The sequence below is a fragment of the Peromyscus maniculatus genome, chromosome 8 (assembly GCF_049852395.1).
Source record: "Peromyscus maniculatus bairdii isolate BWxNUB_F1_BW_parent chromosome 8, HU_Pman_BW_mat_3.1, whole genome shotgun sequence".
Lineage (NCBI taxonomy): Eukaryota > Metazoa > Chordata > Mammalia > Rodentia > Cricetidae > Peromyscus > Peromyscus maniculatus.
In genome coordinates this window covers 34,828,223-34,849,933 of record NC_134859.1, presented here as the reverse complement: position 1 = coordinate 34,849,933, position 21,711 = coordinate 34,828,223, and the positions used below count along the sequence as shown (strand labels likewise).

The 21,711-nt window shown below is 51.0% G+C and overlaps 1 protein-coding gene across 2 annotated transcripts in view; it reads right to left on the bottom strand.

Annotated features, from left to right (window-relative positions):
* Positions 1–21,711, bottom strand: part of Adamts2 (ADAM metallopeptidase with thrombospondin type 1 motif 2) — a 209,344-nt gene that overhangs the window by 137,727 nt on the left and 49,906 nt on the right. For both annotated transcript variants that reach the window (XR_013053258.1, XM_076578283.1), the window contains exon 3: positions 2,529–2,688. Coding sequence is in view for 1 of the 2 variants with exons in the window: in XM_076578283.1 (XP_076434398.1) it covers positions 2,529–2,688 (160 nt within the window). In the remaining variant the exon portion in view is untranslated. The remainder of the gene's footprint in view (positions 1–2,528; positions 2,689–21,711) is intronic.

Here is a 21,711-nt window from a genome sequence, read left to right as displayed (position 1 = left end):
CCAACCAACTCCATGAGTACCCTGATGAGGGCAAAGTCTCCACAAGCTCACCTCCCTCCTAAAGGTTCTGCCTCGTCAGCCTAGCCTCCCAGGGACCAAGCTTTGAGGACAGCCTGTAGCCTCTCCTACACACATACAAGCAAAGCCTTTGCACTGGGACCCTAGGGTCCTGAGCCCATTAAGATATTCTGGCTTTCTATACGCAGCCATGGGACACAGATTTGATAAGTTCCAACTGCCATTCTGTGCCTTGTCAGGGCCCAAGCTGATGGAAAACTAAACTGTCTGAGGTCACCCTGGGCCCTTGGCCCAGCTCCGGCATAAACTGTCTGGACCCCCTCCAGCCAGGGAGTCCGTCTTAGCCACGGGCCATTTGGGGGCCATCAGACACATTCAGGGGTCTACAGGGTCTCATCCTGCTGACACTGGATAGGAAGGCTCAGAAGGGAGGCGCAGCCCCCACAGCACAGGCCTGTGATCTAAAGAAGCCCAGGACTCACTCCCACCTACACTCACACACAAGCCTGAGCGAGCTCCTGACTGCAGCGCCTGGGCTTGCGGCCCGAGACCGTGGCCTTGTGTTTAGCCTTGGACAGGTTCATCTCCTCTTCTGAAGATTGATGCCCAGGCCCCACCCACCCACCTTCCAGCTCAGCTTCATCCTGACCGGGGCCGTTGATCTCACCCAGCACTGTCTGTCTGGGGTCAGCGGTTTCTGGGTTGATTCTGAAATTCCTCTCCCTGTGTTTTCAGTTCCAAGTTCTCATTAGGAATGTGTGTATGGGATCGCGAGGTAAAGGGACTATTCAACAGAAGATGCCAAGAAAACACTAAGCACGGTCCAGAAAACAAAACCAAGCCAGCTAGACCGTTGGGGGAAGGGCCCCAGGGCAGGAAGATAAGCCCAATATGGAATCTGGGATTGGAGACACAGCCAAGGGCAGCCTGCCAGCTCCACGGTGCAGGCTCCACCTCACCCAGCCTGAGCCCAGGGGTTGGGAGAAAGAGGCCAGAACCACCCAGACTCTTCCAGTAGAGACCAGCCCTACTGGAAGAAATAGCAAGGCCAAGAAGAGACGGAGTTTTCTAACTCCTGTCAGCTGTTATAAGGGTAGAAAAGCTAACTCTGTCCAAGGCAGTTGGCTGGTAAGAGTCCAGGTGGAGGCCTCCCTCCAGGTCTGAGGCACTTGCTGGGACCATTTTCCCTTCAGCCCTCCAGGGTTACTCTCATGCAGGAAAGCCCAAGGGTGGGAGAGAAGCAAAGGCTTGGGGAAGGCTGAGCAGGTAGCCCCAGAAGCCCAGATGTTGACAGCTAAGGTAGATGGCTTATTCATTATCAGGGAAGAAGGGGCAGCTAGAAATATTATCTCCAGGGAACACCAGTGAACAATTCCTTTACTGAGGTACCTGACGTGGTATCTTAAAATTAGAATGGTACCCTGCCAGGCTGTGCCCAATTGATCAGTCAAACCAGATTGTCAGAGGGAACTAAAATAAATGAGCCGGGGTTCCCTTAGAGGAGTGGGGGTGATTTCAATAAACTGTAGCCCAGGGAGGGGCTGGCCAGTCAGGGGCATCTACTAACTAGATGCCTGCAAATGTCCCTGACCCAACACTCTGGGCCCCCTGCCCATGGCTGTCCCCACCTTTCATGGCTTTACTCAGCCTGGGGTCCAGGTCCAAGACTGAGGGCTAAGCACCCAAATGCCCAGATACTCAGCTGCCTGGCAAAAGCCAGGGACAGTCAAGGAGGCCTCATCTACACACCAGAACCCTGGGACCTGCAAGAGCACTTTCGATCCTGACTCAGGCCGCCATACAAACCAGTAGCCCAAATCCAAAGACCTCTGGGGTGGGTCAGGCTTTCTTGGCAAAGACTGTTGAGGCTACAGCCAGGTGGCCAGTCAGTCACTCAGTAGCTCCTCCCATATTCCTGGACCCAAAGCACCCTGTGATTCTAAGCTGAAAATGGTAAGATCCTATGATCTTACATGTGGAAGACATGGAGGTTGTTGGAGTTACTCTGGAGTCTTTTCAAGGTGTGTTCTGGGGTGGGAGGGTGTAAAGAAAGAATGCTCGGGGCCTTTTCTTCTGAGTGAGCATGGAAACCCTGGGATAGAAGCAGGCACCATCACAGAGACTGCAGCAGTACAGGAGCAGGACACAGGGGCTGTCTGGAGGACACAAGATGCTGTCTGTATTGACACAGCTCTCTCCTGGTCCCCAGCATTCACAGAAGATGGGCCACTAGACAGTCTTCTCTTCCCTCTGTGAGGACCCTAGACCTGTAAGCAGTGGGGGATCTCCACTCTTGGTTACCCATATGTACTCAGAGCAGAGCCCTGGGCCTCAACACCCCAGCACCCCACATGCCATGAACTCCTTCCTGAGCCAGTGAGGCTGGAGCTCAGCCTCAGCCTCCAGTCGGGCCTGCAGAAGGAGACCTGAGTTTCCCTGGGAACCAGGACCAGACAGTCAGGAGACATCGGGTGCTCCCCACCCAGCCTGCCCTTCTACAGCAGCCTTACCTGTGTCCAGAACCTGGGGTCCCGCCAGAGGAGGGGGTTCGGGAGTGGGTGGACGACGATACACCACGTGCACTCGGCCTTGTTCAGCCTCCTGATCCGTCTGCCCCCTCTCCAGGGGCTCAATAAAGAACTCCTCCTCCTCCATCCGGATCAGACCTGCCTGCAGAGGCAAAGCAGAGAAATAATTCAGATTCCTAGTACACAGACGGAGAAGGGAGAGCAGCCAGGAGGATCCTTAGGGGTAGTTCCTCCCTCTGGAACATCATCTTAGCAGCTGGAGGTCTAAGCAGGGGGTCCTCAGCTGTTCAGACTCCATTGGTCAGCCTGAGCTGCAGGAAGGTGCTGGGCCCTGTCTGGGGAGAGACAGTAACCCCCACCTCGAATCTCTATACTCCTTCCAGAAAAGTCTTTCTAAAGCCCAAAATGTCAAAAGCAGCCTGAGAGAGTTCACGTATAGCTGCAGGTCTGTATGTGGGCCTAGGAGGACACGATGGTGCACCAGATACAGGCCACCTCCAGGAATAAAGAGTCATTCCAAGACAGGTCAAAACTATCAGCCAAGAACTGCACCTACCCACAGACAAATTCAGCTCCGCCCAAACAATGCTTCCTTAAGAGAGAGGGGTCGGGGGTTCTCACACCAACTCCATAGCTCAGCTTGACCTTGAACTTCTAAACCCTGCCTTCACTTCTCGAGTGCTGAAATTAGAGATGTATGCCACTATTCCCTATTCTGGGGAGTCAAACCCAAGTCTTCACACATGAGCGTGCATGCCTCAGCACAGATGTGGAGGTCAGAGGACAATCTCCCATACCTTCCCACCTGGTTTAAACAGGGTCCCATTGTGGTCTTTACATGGTGAATGTCAGGCTAGCTGGCCTGCAACTTTCAGGGATCCTCCTGTCTCCCCCCACACACACACACACCTTCCCATAGGGTGCTAGGATTATAGACACTCACACTACCACACCCAGCTGTCCGTGTATTCTGGGGATTTGAATTCAAGCTCTCATATTTTGCGTAGGAAGTGTTTTTACTGTAAGCCATCTCTAAAGCCCCAAACAATACTTTTTAATGCTGAGAATCCAACCACTAAAATGATGAGATTTCACCTTCTAAAATGAAATCACAGAGGGGTTGGGGATTTAGCTCAGTGGTAGAGGGCTTGCCTAGCAAGTGCAAGGCCTTGGGTTCGGTCCTCAGCTCCGGGGGGAAGAAAAAAATCGCAGGAACTGCAGACATGACTCAGTGGTTAGGAGTGTCTGCTGCTCTTGCCGAGTCCCACATTCAGTTTCCAGAACTCATGTCAGACTTCTCACAACATCCAGGGACTCTAGCCCCAGGAGATCCAATGCCCTCTTCTAGCCTCCAAGGACAACCACATTTACATGGACACACCCCCACATAGACATATGCACACATATAACTAAAAATACATCTTAAAATAAAACGTAAATCTTAAAGAAAAGGGAACTGCCACTGTTCTTGGAAAATACAATTTTGACAAAATTAAGTTACACACTCCCTGGCCATGGACACCTCAGACAGACGTACATCCCTGTGGCTGGTCACAGTTCTATGCCTCCTCCTCCTCACCTCTGTTCACGCTTACCCTAAGACCAGACTCTATAAGGAGTGTTGCCTGCATGGGGCTTCCTGCTGGGCCCTTCTGCCTGCGTTCGGGTTACTGGGTTCTGTGTCGCTCAAGGCTCTCAGCCTGCACCTGTTCGAGCCTCACAATGGTCGCTGGGTTGTGTGTGAACACAGCTGAGCCACTGACCCCGGACTTGCCCTACACTAATGATGGACGTCCTGCTGTCGTCTCTCACCTGGGCCACCTGCTAATAAACTCCTCTTCTCTCTTTCACAGCAGGCTCAGAGCCTCCCGAAGATCCTTCCTCTGATTCAGTCACCTGGTGCCACCCCGCTCACCTGCCCCTCGGCCACTCCAGTTCCCACACTTTGCCTCTTTGGTTTGCCCTCCCCAGGTCAGAAGGCTCACACCGCGTCTAGCGTCTAGGATGCAATTCCTCCACTTCATACAATTACAGCCCGTGGGGGCCTGGCGCGGCTCCCGCTGGTTGGTTCAGATTTAAGAAGTAGGGGAGTCCACACCAAAGACAGGGCCTCCGCTTCTCTCAGACATCAGAAGAGCTGGTGTCTCTGTTGCTTGAACTTAGCTGGTACTGGCTAGGGTTCCTTGTCCGGTCCCTGGCAACACCCATCCAGATGTTCAGAAACTATTCCCCCCCTCAAATAACCCATCCGTCACATCATCACCCTGACCAAGAGAGACAGAATAGCTGTATAGGTCGTCCCCCTTCTCCCTGACCTCAGGGTGCCCTGGGGGTCCTATACTGTTGCTAGGTGGGAGCTTTGAGGACAGAAGTGCAGTTGACACTCTGTTGGGGCTGGCTAAGCATTTGCCATCAGCGTGAATCTAGTGTAGGATGCTAGATGTGGTCATACACCTGCTGCCTTTACCTTGGGAGAGCCCAGGTGCCAGGGGATATTGCCCACTGGGAAGAGCAGTCCAGTCACAGGCAAGGGCTGGTGGAGGAGCCAGCTACACAGGGAAGCATCAGGCCCAGACTCAAGAAATAAGAATGAGGTCTAATCAAAACATGCCCCAACCCTTCCTATCAGCCAGAAAAGTTAGAGAGAGGAACCGTGTGTAGGTGAGGGACACGGCCCATAGAAAGGTCTAGAGAGGAGGGCTACCATCAATGGAACAAGCTGACTGAGTGACCAGGAACCTAGAGGAAAAGCTCATAGCATGTAAAGCACAGTAGGTCTCCATGGGAAGGGTAGTCAGCAGCCTGAAGACTTCTGGGTAAGGAAGACCTCAGTGTAATTCACAGCTGCTGTGAACAAGGTGGACTGGAAGAATGTCAGTGGCTATGGGGGAGCTGAGAGCAAGCTGTGGGTCCCTGAGGGTGGTAGCAGGGCCTGGATGAGGCATATAGATTCCAGGAATGTGAGGAAGTCAAATTTGGAACAACATGTGGGGACAGATCTGATTCTACTAGGAGGGGGATGTCAGGGTCAGAAGTACTTCCAGGTCTGGAGTTGGTTGAAAAGTCCTACCCCGATCTAGCCAGGTCTCCATCACAAGGCGTATATGTGGTGGTAAGGGGGCTCTGCAGAAGGGACTCGGCTGAGTCTCTGCAGCTTGGGAGGGTCCCGTGACTATCGGTGTGGCCCTACATCCGTGTAGGAGGAGGCAGAAGAAGATAGGACAGAGAAGAGGAGATGGAGATGTGATCCTGGAGACAGAGGTCAACATGTTGCAGCCACAAGGAATGTCAGCAGCCACACGGAACTGGAAGAGGAAGAGCTCAGTCCGGCAGACACCTGGAACTCAAGCAGGCTATGCTGACTGTAGACTCCAGCCACCAGAACTGTGAGAGAATGAATTTTGATCTTTGCAAGTCGTTTGTCACATCAGTGGCATCAGAAAAGCCATACTGGGGCCAAATGGTTGGCTTGGTAAGGAGGAGCCATTCTGAGAGGCACAGAAAGAGGAAGAGCAGAGGACCCTCCAGGATCCACTGTGCACATGGCAGGGAGGAAAGCCAGGAGGCCATGGAAGTAGAAGGACATTAATGGACCATGAGGGCTGAGGGTTTAGTGGGAACCCTTCATGCCCCCACACTTATGACTCATCCCTGGTTCCCAGGGCCTACGGTGGGAACCAAGCAAATGCTTATAGGCTGAGTGAACAGTTGACCCCCACGCATCAGGACATGTCCTCTGAGAGACGCATGATGGTAAAGACAAGAGGGTGGTCCCCATCCAGTGTTGCATGTTGAGAATGTTTACAACAGCAAGAGTTACTTCCATCATGTGGTTTTAGAGGAGACAGGCGTCTCAAATCCATCTTTATTAATAGATGCCTTTGAATGAGCATGGGAATTAACCCCTGTGGGGTTAACAGAGGACAAGTTAGCCTGGGAGTCTGGTTTACTGGGTTCCTGGCACCCTCTTTCTGGATGGGTAACTTCAGACAGGATGCCAAAGCTCTCCGGGTCTCTAATTCCTCAGCTGTAAGTGGGGTGGGTCTGTCATCCCTCTCCTACCATAATAAATACAGAAGCACATGAGGCCTGGGACACCCTTAGAACCAGAGCACACATTGTTGGTAGGCCTCAAGTCAAGATATTCACGTATTCTGCTTGCTTTCCAATGAGGACACTGAGGCTTAGAGGATGAAGAGGCCTCCCAGGGATACACAGAGACTAGGAATCAGAGCTCAGGCCTCCCAGAAATGACCCAGAGATAAATCTGAGATAAGTATCAAGTGTGAAGTCAATTTACTCAAGTTTTCTTATGGGACCAGAGCCCTCAACTTGAGTACTCTCAGATAGAGGTGTGTGACGGGTTCCTCGACACCTAGAATCCTATAAACCATCTCCATTGGGTGTCATGAAATACACACATATATCATATTGATAAACTTGTGTGGCACTTACCCCACAAAACCAGAGGCTGACCAGCGGGAGACTATTATCTAGGCACCATGGTCACTCCCAAGGTAAGTGACTATCTACCTCCAAAGTCAATGAATGACCATTTCCTAAGTCAATCCATCTCCAAGACCAATGTGTGAATACAATAAGAAAGAGTCTCCAAGACCAATGTGTGGCCACTCCAACACCAAAGCATGACCCCATCTGACAACAAAAGATAGCTGTCCCCAAGACCAATGGGATGACCACCCAAGTTCAATGACGATCTCTAAGGAGAGATGACCACCCAAGACCAGTGGTTGACAGGGATAACTGATCTTGTCAGCTCTATGGGACTGAGAGTCACCATAGAATTGAAACTTTATGCTGGTCTGTGAGGGATTATCTAGACTAGGTTAAGGGAGACGGGAAGACCCACCTCAAATGTGGGTGCTACCATGATACACACTGGAGACCTGGCCTGAGGGAAAAGGAGCAGGAGCTGAGTGCACTCATCACTCTCTGCTTCCTGGCTAAGGACACGAGGTGACCAGCACCTTCTGCCATGGCATCCCTGCAGAGACAGACTGTACTGTGAACCTGGTGCATTGTCACAGTGACTAGGCAAGTAACTAATCCACTGACCATCCCTGAACCTGAAGGCCGGCTGCCTCTATGACCAAGGGTTGATCATCCCCAACCTCACGGGTGACCAGCCTGAGGATAGTCACTGATCACCCAGAGGTCATCGAAGGACCTTCCCCTACGGCCACTGACCTGAATAATGCCACACAAGGGGCTCATCCCAAAGAAAGCAGTGTTCATTAACAGAATGCCGGAGGATCAACAGTTTAGTATGCATCCCAGAACCAGCTGTCTAAAACCCGGCAGAGGAAAATTGACAGGAGAACGAGGCACACACTATGAGCCAATTTTTACTGTTTTTTTTTCCCTAGGACTTTGATTTCCTGCTGCCAGTGGCAAGTGTATCTGTTTTTACATGTAATTTTTATTAATAAAAATCTGTTCCCTCTCCCAACTCAATAAATATTAAAGAGATCTCTCAAGCACAGCAGCCTGTCGGGAGCACCCTGCTGGACGTCCGCTGGTAGCCCGTGTCCTACCCCATGCCTGTCCAGCCTGGTGTCTTGCAGAAAGCCTGGTACTCTGGCCCTAACTCTCATTCAGCAAACTCAAACAGGCTTTCTGCTATGGGGCAGAAGGAAACTCCTCCAGAGAACTCAGTCCTGTACCTCAGTGTCACTGCAAGGGCCCAGGGCCTAGCCACACTTTGGACACCAAGTCAAGTTGCCAGTGTTCAGATCTCAACAAACTACACCATGAGACTTGACCTCTTTTTCCTCTATGTCCAGCTCCTTTGCTGTTTGATGGTGAAGCAGCCACCGGAAACAGAAATTAAAAGTTAAAAATGTATTACAATCCAAAGCCATCCTCTGCTACTTTGAATTTTAAAGCATTTAAAACTCTGACGTGTTCAAAGTTGGGGTATCGTAGGAAACGCAAGTGGGCATCTTACTCCCATTGGTAAAGCTGGCTGCTCGCCCTCAGCGCCTCCTCGCACGGGAGCCGGAAGCTGCAGGCACTTCCTGTGCATGCATGATTCCAACCAGGTCTGTGGCTTAAACGTAACGTTTCTGCAACTTACAGTCCAAGAACTGTCATGTGTTTATCCAAGTTGTGCCGATGACAATCAAGAGAGAACAGGGGTTGGGATGTGGCTTAGTAGATAAGAGTGCTCATCCTGCAAGCATGAAGTCCTGAGTTCGAATCCCCAGCACCACCACAAAAAGTCAGTATCGACTGTACATGCCTGTAATTCCAGGATTGAGGAGGAAGGGATCGGTGAGTCCTGAGAGCTCATTGGCTAACCCACTTAGGCAAAACCCGTCTCAAAGCAATGATTCAAGCCGGGCGTTGGTGGCGCACGCCTTTAATCCCAGCACTCAGGAGGCAGAGCCAGGCAGATCTCTGTGAGTTCGAGGCCAGCCTGGGCTACCAAGTGAGCTCCAGGAAAGGCGCAAAGCTACACAGAGAAACCCTGTCTCAAAAAACCAAAAAAAAAAAAAAAAAAGCAATGATTCAGAGAGTAACAAATGAAGACATTTGATGTCCTGCTATGCACACTAGCACACTGGCACACTGCACCAACCTCTCACACACACTCCCACACATACAGGGGGAGGGAGAGATAGAAAGATCAGAAAGGAAGAATGGTAAAGAAAGGCTGGCCCAAACCAAGAGGGAACCCGACTTGGATGAAGGACATGGCAGACTGCATCAACTTCAGCTCCTTGCTGTTCCCAACCCCACCTTGTTCTAACATACAGAGAGAGAGAGAGAGAGAGAGAGAGAGAGAGAGAGAGAGAGAGAGAGAGAGAGAGAGAGAGACTTTGTGCTTGCCACCAGAATTCTCCAACATGAATGCCTCTGGCAAGGGTGCTGTCTGTAGAACCCAAGAGGTCCAGTTGGACCATCCAGTTGGACCATCCAGCAGTCACCACCTAACCTCCCTTCAAGGACAAGCCCAGTCTCCTGCTGGCCTAAGAGGAAGCAGTACACAGATTAGACCTGCCACTCCTGGGCACATCCTGACAAAATCTGTTCAGTCGGACACCACTTGCTCTCCCAGAGGCCGGGCTAAGAGCAAAGCAACCCTGGGGACTTTATGGGAAAGGATCCAGACTTCCCTGACAGTCACAAAGCTGTGCATTAGCTGTGGCCAAAATACCTGAGAGAGCACCTTAAAGGGAGAAAAGACCTCTTTTGGCTCATGATTCTAGAAGGTCTAGTGCACACTGCTTGTCCCCGTGTGCTTAGGGACAACATGGTGGCAGGAATGTGAGGCAGAGGAGCTTCCTCAACTCATAGGAGACAGGAAGTGAAGAGTAAGGAAGGCACAGGTGACCAGGTATAGCCTCCTAAGGAGCACTCCCAGGGAATCCCCACTTAAGGTTTCCAGGACCTTCCAAAATATTACCACTGGCAGAGGACCAAGCATTGAATGTGTGGGCTCCTGAGAGACCTTTCCTGTTGAAATCACAACAGGCTGCATCTGATTTGAACCACTCCCTTGAAACCAGAGAGGACTCTGTCCAGAGCTGCATCTTAGGCAGTGGTTTTGCATATTGATCTCCTGTTTTCTGAAAGGGTAAGAGCTGTGTGTGGAAGGGGTGGGCAAGGGGTGGGCCAGCACTGTGAGGAAGTGTGGAAGGGGTGGAAAAACACAGTCCATGGAGTGAGAAGACACTTATACACACACACACACACACACACACACACACACACACACACACACACACACACACACACACACACGCCTCTATCAGTTCCTGCTCTGTGCCTTCTAGAGCAGCCCCTTCTGGAAAGGTCTATTTGTAGAGCATCCTTCCCCCCCACTCTCTTAGCATTTTAAAAAACGTATTGGCTGTTTGTTTGTGTGTTTGTTTGTGGGACATGCGTGTGCCCAAATCACATTGTCAGTTCAGGGGATTCAACTCAGGTCATCAGACTTGTGTAGCAAACACCTTCACTGGCCGAGCCATCTCGCTGGCCCACGCCGAGCATCTGGGGTAGACGGGTGTGGTCCTTGTCAAGTGCCAGCCACTCTCCTTCTTCCTGTTCATGTCGCTCTCTTCCCCGGAAGTGAGGAGCTGTGGCTGGACCTGAGCCTCCCGGGCATGACTAGAATGGAGTGACTCGGACAGAACTGTCTGAGCTCCACGGAGCCCTGAAGACTTTGCCTGTCGGGCCTCGTTTTCCCTCTGGACCTAACTTCACATCCTCTGGGACTTTCACTCCTCTCTTGACCTAAACTGGCCCAGTCAGTTTCTAGGACTCAGGTGAAGATGCTGCACGAGTCAGATGCCCTCAGCACTTCTTCATCTAGTGCTCGATTGGATGTATGCTGGGTTACACCTTGAAGGGCCCGGCGGAGGGAGTGACAGGCAGGGAGAACTGGACATAGAGCCAGGTGACTGGTTTCAAACACCTGTCATAAGGTCAGCCCTTTCCTCTTCTGCAAAAGGTGGGGGGGGGGTCAGGCCAGTGACCTCTGAACTCAGTGCCTTTTATCCTTCTGTAAGCCTGACAGGGCCAAGCACAGCTCCAGGGGGCAGGGTGAACAGGAAACCAGCAAACTGAAAACTGTACCCGACTTTCCCCGCCGCCTGCAAGATGAAGGCTAAGTTCATCTCCGAGCATGTGAGGCCTCCCAACAGAGAACCACAGCAGCCGTTCCTCTGCCCCTGAGAAGATCCCCACAGGTTCTTCCCCCTCTATGCATGGCCTTCTTTTGTACCTCAATGCTAGTGGCACTGTTCTCCATTCCCTGGGCACTTGGTATCACTGAAGGGACCCCTGTGGGCCAGACACGGTGATGGAAATTGAAATGCCACAAAAATCCTCCAGGCAGGCAGAATGCCTCATTTATAGAGGCCTCTCGGGCTCAAAGAACTTAAGCCACTAATTCAAACATCCCTGCAGGGAATAGGCAAGCTGAAGACACATCCCTGCTTCTCCCACCCTGAGGAGAACCAGGATAGATGAGCACGAGGGCCTCCAAATGCAGCCTCTCTTTAATACCATCATGATTAGTGTCTTACCCACTTTTATTAAATTCCAGCCAAATACCTTTATCTTCTAAGACCTCAAGTCTGAACCATGATCTCCACTTGTTATAAAAAAAGATTGTAGTGGCTGGGGAAGTGGCTCAGTGGATAAAAGTGCTGTTACGCCAACTTGAGGACTTGAGTTCAAATCCCTAGAACTCACACAAAAAGCCAGGAGTGGCTGTGTGCATCCCTGTGTCCCTAGACAGACAGATGAATGGGGTTTGGTGGCCACCAGACTAGCCCTGGGTTCAGTGAGAGACCCTGTCTCAAAGGAATAAGGCCAAGAGGGACAGAGCAGACACCCAACATCTTCCTCTGCCCTCTGTGTACATGTACAGGCGCGTGCACACACACACACACACACACACACACACACACACACACACACACACACACACACACAGTAAATATCAGAGAGCTGCTAATTTTTCATCCACACTAAATGAGACTGACTGCCTTTGACTTAAAGAGAAAGCTTAAAACATAAGTGTAAAGGGAGTAACTTTCACTATAAGTTTTGGTACTGTTTAAAACCTGACAGCTTTATGGAGCTATAATTCACAAACCACACAACTCATGCACTTAAACATATATTGAATGTGTACAATTAAACTATTCCAGTTACCAATGTCAGCATAGCGCCCTCACCCCAAAGGAAGCCCACATGTGTTGGCCGTCACCTCACATGTTCACCCCAATTCCTCTTAGTCTCATCAGTCTTTAGTTACCTTGGCAACCATTAATCTACTTTCTGTCTCTATGAATATTCCTATTTTGGACATTTCCTATACACAAAGCTGTGTAATACGAGTCTGTGGCTAGAGTCACTCACTATGAATGATGTTTTCAAGGTCGGCTCATACTGTAGAATCATTAGTTCACCATTCACTCTTCTTTACAGCCAGACAGTAATTCCACCACATGTATCTGCTACCGTTTATGTGTCTGTCCACTACATAATGGACATTTAGGCTGTTTCTAGTTTAGAAACTTAGGGTTTCAATGGGTGTCCTACCTCTCCCAACTGAGCGTGGAACCTTGTGCAAGTCAGAGCCTTGGGTTGTGGGACACATCGAGGATCTCGTTTCTCTTTGCTGCTCTAAGGTTTTCTGAAAGGCTCTGCTTTAGACCCCCACCATTCTCCTCACTTACACTTTGAAGCCCAGACGTGATTTCCTGTGTCTGTGTGTGCACACGCCTGTGTCTGTGTGTGCACACGCCTGTGTATGTGTGTCTGAGACCCTGTGTCTGTGTGTGCACACGCCTGTGTATGTGTGTCTGAGATGTCTGTGTCTGTGTGTGCACACACCTGTATATGTGTGTCAGAGACCCTGTGTCTGTGTGTGCATACGCCTGTGTATGTGTGTCTGAGACTGTGTCTGTGTGTGCACACACCTGTATATGTGTGTCTGAGACTGTGTCTGTGTGTGCACACGCCTGTGTATGTGTGTCTGAGACCCTGTGTCTGTGTGTGCACACGCCTGTGTATGTGTCTGAGATGTCTGTGTGTGTGTGCACACGCCTGTGTATGTGTGTATGAGACTGTGTCTGTGTCTGTGTGTGCACACACCTGTGTATGTGTGTCTGAGACCCTGTGTCTGTGTGTGCACACGCCTGTGTATGTGTGTCTGAGATGTCTGTGTGTGTGTGTGCACATGCCTGTGTATGTGTGTCTGAGACTGTGTCTGTGTCTGTGTGTGTATATGTGCACGTAACTGCAGGCGTCCAAGAAGGTCAGGAGAGGGCACTGGCCCCTCTGGAGCTGGAGCTAAAGATGGCTGGGAGCCACCTGATGTGGGTGCTGGGAACCAAATCCTGGTCCTCTGGGAGAGCAGGACCAAGTCCTCTCTCTGGTCCCTCAATATCAGTTCTCTCTAAAGGGGAAAATCACGGGCTTGGGGGACAGGAACTGGCACCTACATCTGTTTCCCTGTGGAAATTAGGATTACAGACCATAAGTCCAGGAATATAAAGCTATGGAATATAAAAATAGTTCATCCTTGGCTAATTTAATAAGTGAAAGGGAACAAGATGTGCCCAACCCACCAAAAATGAAAATCCCACCAAAAACAAAAAAGAAGAAGGGGTAGAGGAAAGCAGAAAGAAATAGCTAGATTGCTTTCATCTTCCATGGGTGAGTTTACAGCTACCAGAAAGTTACTAATGTCAATAAATACATGTTTGCTAAAAAGGAAGGAAAAAAATAAGATGGGTATGGTGTTATATGCCTGTAATCCCAACACTGGGGACACAGAGGCAGAAGGCTCATGAGTCCAAGGCCATCCTCAGCTACATAAAGAGCTCAAGGCCAGCCTGGGCTGCATGAGTCTGTGTTTCAAAAAACCAAAAATAAATAAATACATTCTATTTAAAGTCACAAAAATCACCACTGGTAAACTAATTCAAACCTTCCCAGTCACTGAAATCAGGCTGCATAGTAAATATGGAGGACAAACAAACAAACAATAAATAAATAAATCGGAATGCATAAGTCACATGATAGGAAACAATACCTTCTATCATGATAAATATAAATGATGAAATTGTTTTAAAGAGTCTTATGCCTTGCAAAAGAGTTGTACTAAATTTATAACATGTGCTAAGTCAAAGGGCTTTCTGGATGTTACACCAGGAACACACGAGTCTGTGACCCATGGGAGTCTGAGAAGGCAGCCCTCATCTGTGGAGGTTAAAATCCACACGGGAAGATGAACAATGGAGAGAGAGACCTCCGGCTCTCTCTCTCTTTCATCATCCCCGGCTGACTGTGAGGACTCTCTAAGCCTCGGTGGAGTTGGAGTGAAAAGAGGGTTGATTTGCACAGTTAAGAGAAGGTGAGAAGAGATGTGTGTGGGGTGCTCAGAAGGACAGCCTAACCAAATAACCAGTTCTCGTCTACATTACAGTAACAGTGATGTGGGACCTGCTTGGAACCATGGGATGAAGAGGTAGTGTTAAGGCTTGAGGTGAGTTTCTTGATTTTATTGTATTCTATTTTTTAAATATCTGAGTGCGTGCGTGCGTGCATGCATACGTGTGCGCACGCGCGCATGCCATGCCTTGGTGTGTGTGAATGAGCACACACATGCAATGGTGCACCCTCAGATGTCCGTCCTTGCCTTCCGCCTTGTTTATTCTCTTACTGTTTGCCGCTGTGTGTGTTCATGAGCTTCCGGGGAGCCTGCTGTCTCCTACCTCACTGTAGGAGCTCTGAGATTATGTGTGCAGCACATCCAGCCTTACGTGGGTTTGGGGGGCCCAAACTCAGGCCCTCCTGCTTGTGTGACGGGTGTGTCACCCACTGAGCCGTCTCCCCAAGCCCTATGCTCTAGTTTTGAAGTTTTTATGAGGGCATAAATATAAAACAGATAAAAATGTTTGAAGGAAGCAGGGAGGTGAAAACGGGCAAGGACAGAACGAGAAGACAGAAAACGGGACAAGCAAGACCCCAGCAAGGGTGACGACTTACAGGGACCAGGGCGGGGGCTGACTACCCTCCCCTCCCCCCATTAAATCAAGAAACACTGAAGTAGCTCTCATGGGACCTGACCTGTCTCTGAGAATCTACCATGTCCCATACTCAGGTCCTCGCAGCCGGCTCCCTCATCCTCACAGCCTCAGAGCCAAGGACAGACACCTCCAGGAAGTACAGCCAGGCTGCCAGCCCCAGCCAGGACAGAGGGGTCAACAAGTCAGGCACAGACCCTGGGACCACGACAGGCCTGCCCATCCATCACAAGATCTGACGCTTGTCCCTGCCAGATGTTCCCGCTGACATTTCCCAGGTCTTGATCAGCATGAGGACCACGTCGGGGAATGTCCCCAGTCGCAAATTAACATTCACATAAATAACGGTGCGGCCGCCACTAAAGAAGAAAAATGAGTCTTGCCGCAGGAACATTTGCCACGCTCTCAAAAAGCGCAAAGCTCTTTCTGAACTTCCACATCTTACCAGCTGGGCCATGGTAGACCACGGCCTTGAGATGCAGGAATATGGACAGGATAAGGTCCAAATACTGTGTTGCACAGGCCCTTCTTTGGGCTGGCACCCAGCTGGGGCAGCCCATGCTGGTCCAAACCAAAATCTCTGTGTAACCATCACCTGCCTCCCTGGAGGCCTGCACAAGCTCCTTTTCTGACTGTGTACTGGAGTCCAAAATATGTCTGACCCCAGGCTGCATGGTCTGGTCTGTAGGCTGGGTTGGCATGGACCCTTATCTAGGTGTGCCAACATATTCCCTACATGTATGTTATTTGGAAGACTGAGGAAGCTTTACAGGGGACCAACATACAGATGGCCAGGAAATGCGGCTAAAGTGTCACCAGCCACCGGCATCTATGGGGTCTAAAGACCTACAGACATTGCTATGGGACACCCCCTCCACCAACGGACTCGGCACTAGCAGATAAATGCTTCAAGGACATGATCCAGGACCGTGGTGAGCCTAGCACCACCCTGCTGACATTTGCTACAAGCTCACCTCACACACAGCGTTCTACTAAATGCCCAGGAGGAAGTCACAAACAGCAGAACAAACTCAGCCTCAAAGCCCCAAAAGCTGAGGTCTAAACCACTCCCGGCAGCAGCGTGTTGGTTCTTTCTGAGTTCTCTCTGCCCAGCCTGTACATGGCATGGTCTTCCCTTGTGTGTAACTGTGTCCCCGTCTCTTCTTATCAGGACACTGGTCTCGTTGATCAGTGGCCTCACATTTTAATCACCTCTTTAAAGACCCTCTTTTCAAGTGAGGTCACGTTTTAAAGTGGGCCAGGGAGGGGGCGCAACAGATGAACTTGGAGAAGAGGCAAGCATACACACACACACACACACACACACACACACACACACACACACACACACACACAGAATCCACACTGATTGCTGGAGATAGCACCAGCACAAAGCTAAGCTTGGGCAACAATATGGGGTCCTAGACAGGTTACAGTCACAGACACTTCCCTGAGCATCAAAAATCAGACACACAACAAAGCTACAATGTTAGGAAGATCTGAGCATTCCCAGAGACGGTCGCATGGGACTTGATCCCTCCAGAATGGAGCACTCTCATCTGCTGGACACAGAACAGTAGGTAAAGGCCCAGATGCTATATGGCCAAAGGGCAGTGAGCAGGTCCCAGGATCAACCCAGCTCCAGAGTATGTGCCAGAACCCTGCTCCAGAATCCATGCCTCCACCACTGCAAGGAGGATGGCTTTGTCTCAGAGGTATCTAGAGCTCCTAAGAGATTCCCTACTTGCTCATACACCTCAGAATTTTCTGAGTGATCCTAAGACAGAGTCCACACAGCCGCTGGAAGCCATCCATGGCTTATACCTTTAGAGACACAGCATGTCCTACATGGGATCTTGTCTCTAAATGGCAGAATCAGAGAAAGTGTTCAGTCCTGTAAAGAGACTCAGGAAGGCTGCTGCTTCCCATGTAGGCTCCTCCAGGAGGGTCTAGTGGTCAGACGTGTGCACACCAAGGGCCCACTGGCTTTGATGGCGGACAAAGGCTGGCTGATGGGTAGGGAGCTGACAGCATCACCCCCAACCTAGAATCCCCTTCATGTCGGGGAAAGGTGGTGAGTAGTCCAGGGCCCAGCAGGAGCTGGGGATGCCAGCCTGTGTCCACAGCAGTGAGGAGAAAACGTGCTGTCTAGGGGATGTGTCCCACGGAGGAGAGAGCAGACACACAAACCCTGCAGAGAAGGTGCATATGGGGACGCAGTCTGCCGTTCCACTGTGAAGTATGGGACCAGCCATTCCTCTCCCTGTGGTAATGCTGAGAATCAGACAGGATGGACCTGCGTTCAGTGTGCTAGGGTCCCCCAGTCTGGACATTTTCTCAAAGGACCTTGACTTCCACTTGTCACTATAGACTGTCACTTGCCTAGGTCTCTGAGCCTTGAATCTCTCTCTAGGCATCCCCCTCCACACTCAAGAGCCTGGTGCCCTGCCCAACTTCGGTTCCCTTCTGATCCACCCTTCCTGCTCTGGTCTCGGGGGCCCTCTATGGTATCCGGGGCAGGCTGACCGCCGACCGTCCCCTGCCCGCCCGCCCAGCTGCCACTCCTGGGCTGGGCAGCCCTGCCAGGACCCGAGGCTGTCTGCTGCCTCTTCTTGTCCAGATTTCCCCAAACAAAAACCAGGCCACGCCATCTGACGGAAGAACGCGTCTGGTTTATTTATGGGAAGAGATGGGGCTGTCAGGGCCAGGCTGTCTGGGCTGGAGCCAGGCTGCTCTGTGGGCCTTTAGAGGCTGTCCACCGTGTGTCCTCGTCTGCCATGTGGTGATCTGGGAAGAATGTGAGGAAACAGGACCTCCAAGAGTTAGAGAGTCCCCACTGGTGGCACTGGGATGTTTCGTCATCCTAGAGAAAGGATGCTCTCTTTGGGTCATCGGGGCCTAGTTGGAGACCCTGAGTACAGTCTTGTCGACGACCAACAGTGTTGCGTCCAGAACATGGCGGGTTCTGGTACACCCCACATCACTGGACAATGTTGAAGACGCGGGGAGGCTGCCCCCGGGATCAGGTGTGGCATGGGAGCTCGCCCCTCACAGAGGACTGGCTGCCAGGCATCACACGGGAGACAAAGGCAAGTCCCAGGATATGAAAGGTTGTACCAGGAACAGCCCAGCGCCCTTGGTTACTATCACCCTGCCACCACCGCTCACACAGACACCCATGGCACAGCATGGCACCCACGCAGAAGCCCGATTCTACAAAAGAGCTGAAAGTGCTCTTCAAGTGTCCAGGGTCCCAGGGAGACACTTCAATCATGAAGTGCTTGTCCCACGAGATCCCCAGAACACCAGGCATGAAGGTGCACACTTGTAATCCCAGGACTAGGGAGCTGGGGACAGGTGAATTCCTGGGACTGGCTGGCCAACCAGCCCAGCCTACTTGGTGAGCCCCAGGCCAGTGAGAATCTGCCTTAAACAAGTAAGGTAGATCACATGTACACATGTGCACACAGACCACACACACATACACACAAACCAGCAACAGTGTAGCCAAAGCAGTGATCTTGGACAAACGGTCCTCACCTGGATGGAAGGCCATCACTTCTCTCCTCCGACCTTCTGCCCTGATATTGTATAGCTTTTTCCTTGACACATAAAATGGCTATGACCATATCATAGCCATCAAGAAGCAGAAATAACTTTGGCCCCGTAGTCATAGCAACCAAATAAACAAACCAACACAGTGATAGCTACAGAAATAATTAATATTAATAGCCAATTATGAACAGTCTTATTAATAGTCATAGATATAACTATTACCATTCCCTATAAGAAGAGAGAGGGGTCGCCAAACACTCACCTGGAATTCCACCCACTGCTCCCTCCAGCCTCCCAGGTGTGTGAGATCTTGGGGTGAAAGAGTGTACAGGAAGGAGAAGACTAACAAAGGCTGGACTCCATGATGCAGCCTCCCTGAAGTCATCATTCATGATAGGGTGGGACTTGTGTGGTGATACAGATGTTTGGGGTCACCTACTTTCCTGAACTCAACCCAACAGACTAGCTGCTTAGCCAAGTTAGGCTTGGGTGGGACTGGAACTTTGGTCTGCCATTAGCACCCCCTCTGGCTTGAGCAGACCTTTGCTTGTGTCCCCCAGGACAGGTAACACAATGCTGACCTGTGGGCCCCACTGGGCACCCTGACTCTCCATCCCCAATCTCAGGGAGCTTGTGACTGTGAACTTGCCCATAAATCCAGAGCAAGCAGCATTATAAGCAAGCTGCTCCTGGTGGCCAGCGGGCACTTCTTTCATGAATATGGGTGGGACTGGGCCACCAGGAAGTCCTGACACAGGTTTTGGGTGGCTCCTATTTGCAATGGATACAGAATGAGTTGTATACAGATGTTGGGCTGCAGTTGCCGGAGGCTAGGCCTGTGCACCAGGCATGAAAGCACCAACTCTCCATCAGTGCTCCGGTTTCAGTGCCGTCTCCAGGCTACGACCTGTAGATATGATAGCGGCTAGCACATCTCCTTTGTGTGTCCCCTGCCCTTGGCTCCAGGGCAGTGTTCCATGCAATTTTAGGGTAGTATCCCCTAAACTGGCTGCATCCATCTGCCTAGAGAGCTTTCAGAGCTAATGCAATGCCACACCCTCTCCCTGTGTCGTCTTTCGTCCCAAGGGGTGCTGGCCTCCACATCCTCAGACTGTGAAGGTTAGACTGCCTTACACAATGGGGTAACGGGGGGGGGGGACTCTCCTTTTGCTCAAGCTGCTGCTGGTGGTGTGTGGATGGCAAGGGTGGTGGCATCCTAGGGATTTTAAGAAAGAGGCGGCAGGAAGATGCGTCACTCTTCCCTTATGCTAGAAAGCTCCAAATAATGAATTTAACTAGAAAACGGAAGATGGCTCACTCATTCCTGGATCCTGTGGGTATGATGTGTACTGGTAGCTATCGATACCAAAGTTCAGGAGTAATCTTTGAGGGAGTCACAGATGCCAGTGTTCCCAGGGAGGGACTCAACGGATGGACAAAACAGAAGGAAGGCTGCAGCCAGCACCATGTCTAAGAAGTTAGGGACCGCAGAGGCAAAAACCATCTGCCGCACCTCCATAGATACAGGTCCTGAAGAGTTATGACCAGTGGAGGATTGCGATCCCCCACCCACCACCCCAGCTCCCAGAGATATGAATGTGGAATTAGCCAGGAACTGCACACTCAACACTATGGGACAAGACAAGACAGTTCCTGGACCTGCACACTAACCAGGACCTTCATGGGCAATAGACAGGAACGTCAGAGCCTTCCCTCCCCTAGCCCTCTAAATCTCTATTGATCCACATTGCTATAGCCCACATGGCTTGTGAATCATGCTGTACGCCTTGTAATCGAAGTGTCTATATAGGAAGAGTTCTGGCAGTGCACACACACACACACACACACACACACACACACACACACACACACACCATAGAGAGAGCCATGCTCCAGGTGACTCTCCCTGGAATGCGCATTTGAGACAGGGCCACCGTGGTGACCCCAAAGTCCAGACTGTTGCGTAAGCCGCTTCTGAGGTTCTGGTTGGGCCCCTCCACCGCGTCTGATTTCCAAGCCACCGTCCTGTCCCTAGCCCCGTAGCTTGACTTTAGTTCTCTTCTGTTCGTGTGACTCGGGATTAGACTGTGTCAGCTCCATTAAGAGAAAACCCTTCCCGGGCTGGGGCGAGGATTCATTGGGTAAAATGCAGCTGTGCAAGTACAAAGACCCGGGTTCCATCCCCAGCACTCATGTTTAACACACACACACACACACACACACACACACACACACACACACACACACACACACTTGAGAGTGTCAGTGGTGGTTTGCAGTCCCAGAGCTGGGGAGGCAGAGGCAGGCAAATCCCTGGGGCTTGCTGGCCAGCTGCCTGGGTGAGTTTGTGAGCGCTCCATGATTCTGTCTCAAAAAATTAAGGTGGACAGTTCCTAAGCAACAACACAGAGGTTGACCTCTGGCCTCCAAATACATTGCACACATATACATTTAAAAACCAATAATAAAGAAAAAAAAAGCCTTCCCATGTTTCTAGAGATTGAGCTCAGTTAATCAGCTTATACCCACTGTGTCCCTTGGGCCTGTGACATCTTCCCGGAGGGGAGGAGAGCTGTCCATCCTGTAGTCCCATGGTGGCACCTTGGTGACACGCACAGCTTCTCACTCCCAGCCCTCCCTGTAAGTGCTAGCCCAGAGCCTCCCTCCTGTTCTCGGGGAGACAGTCTGGCCCCACTTTCCTCTGATCTCACCAGGGAAGGGACACATTATTGTGTTGCTTTGTCCTGACAGGCTTACACCTGCTTACAAAGTGCTAATCTTCTCCAGAGAGGCTGGCACACGACTTGGTCCTCCAAGGAAGTCAGATGAATGCTCTGACTCGCACATCGGGGTTCTTATTTCAACGGGGCGTTGTTTACAGATCAGGATTAGACCTGAAGCAAAAACTGGCATCTCAACACCGAGCATGTCTCCCCTTTACCTTCAGTGACCTGGGGCCGTAGACTCAGACAAATGCACAACACAGTCTGCCCTCACCACAGACTGGAATGTGCCAGTGGCTGGTAGCTATCAGCCCAGGC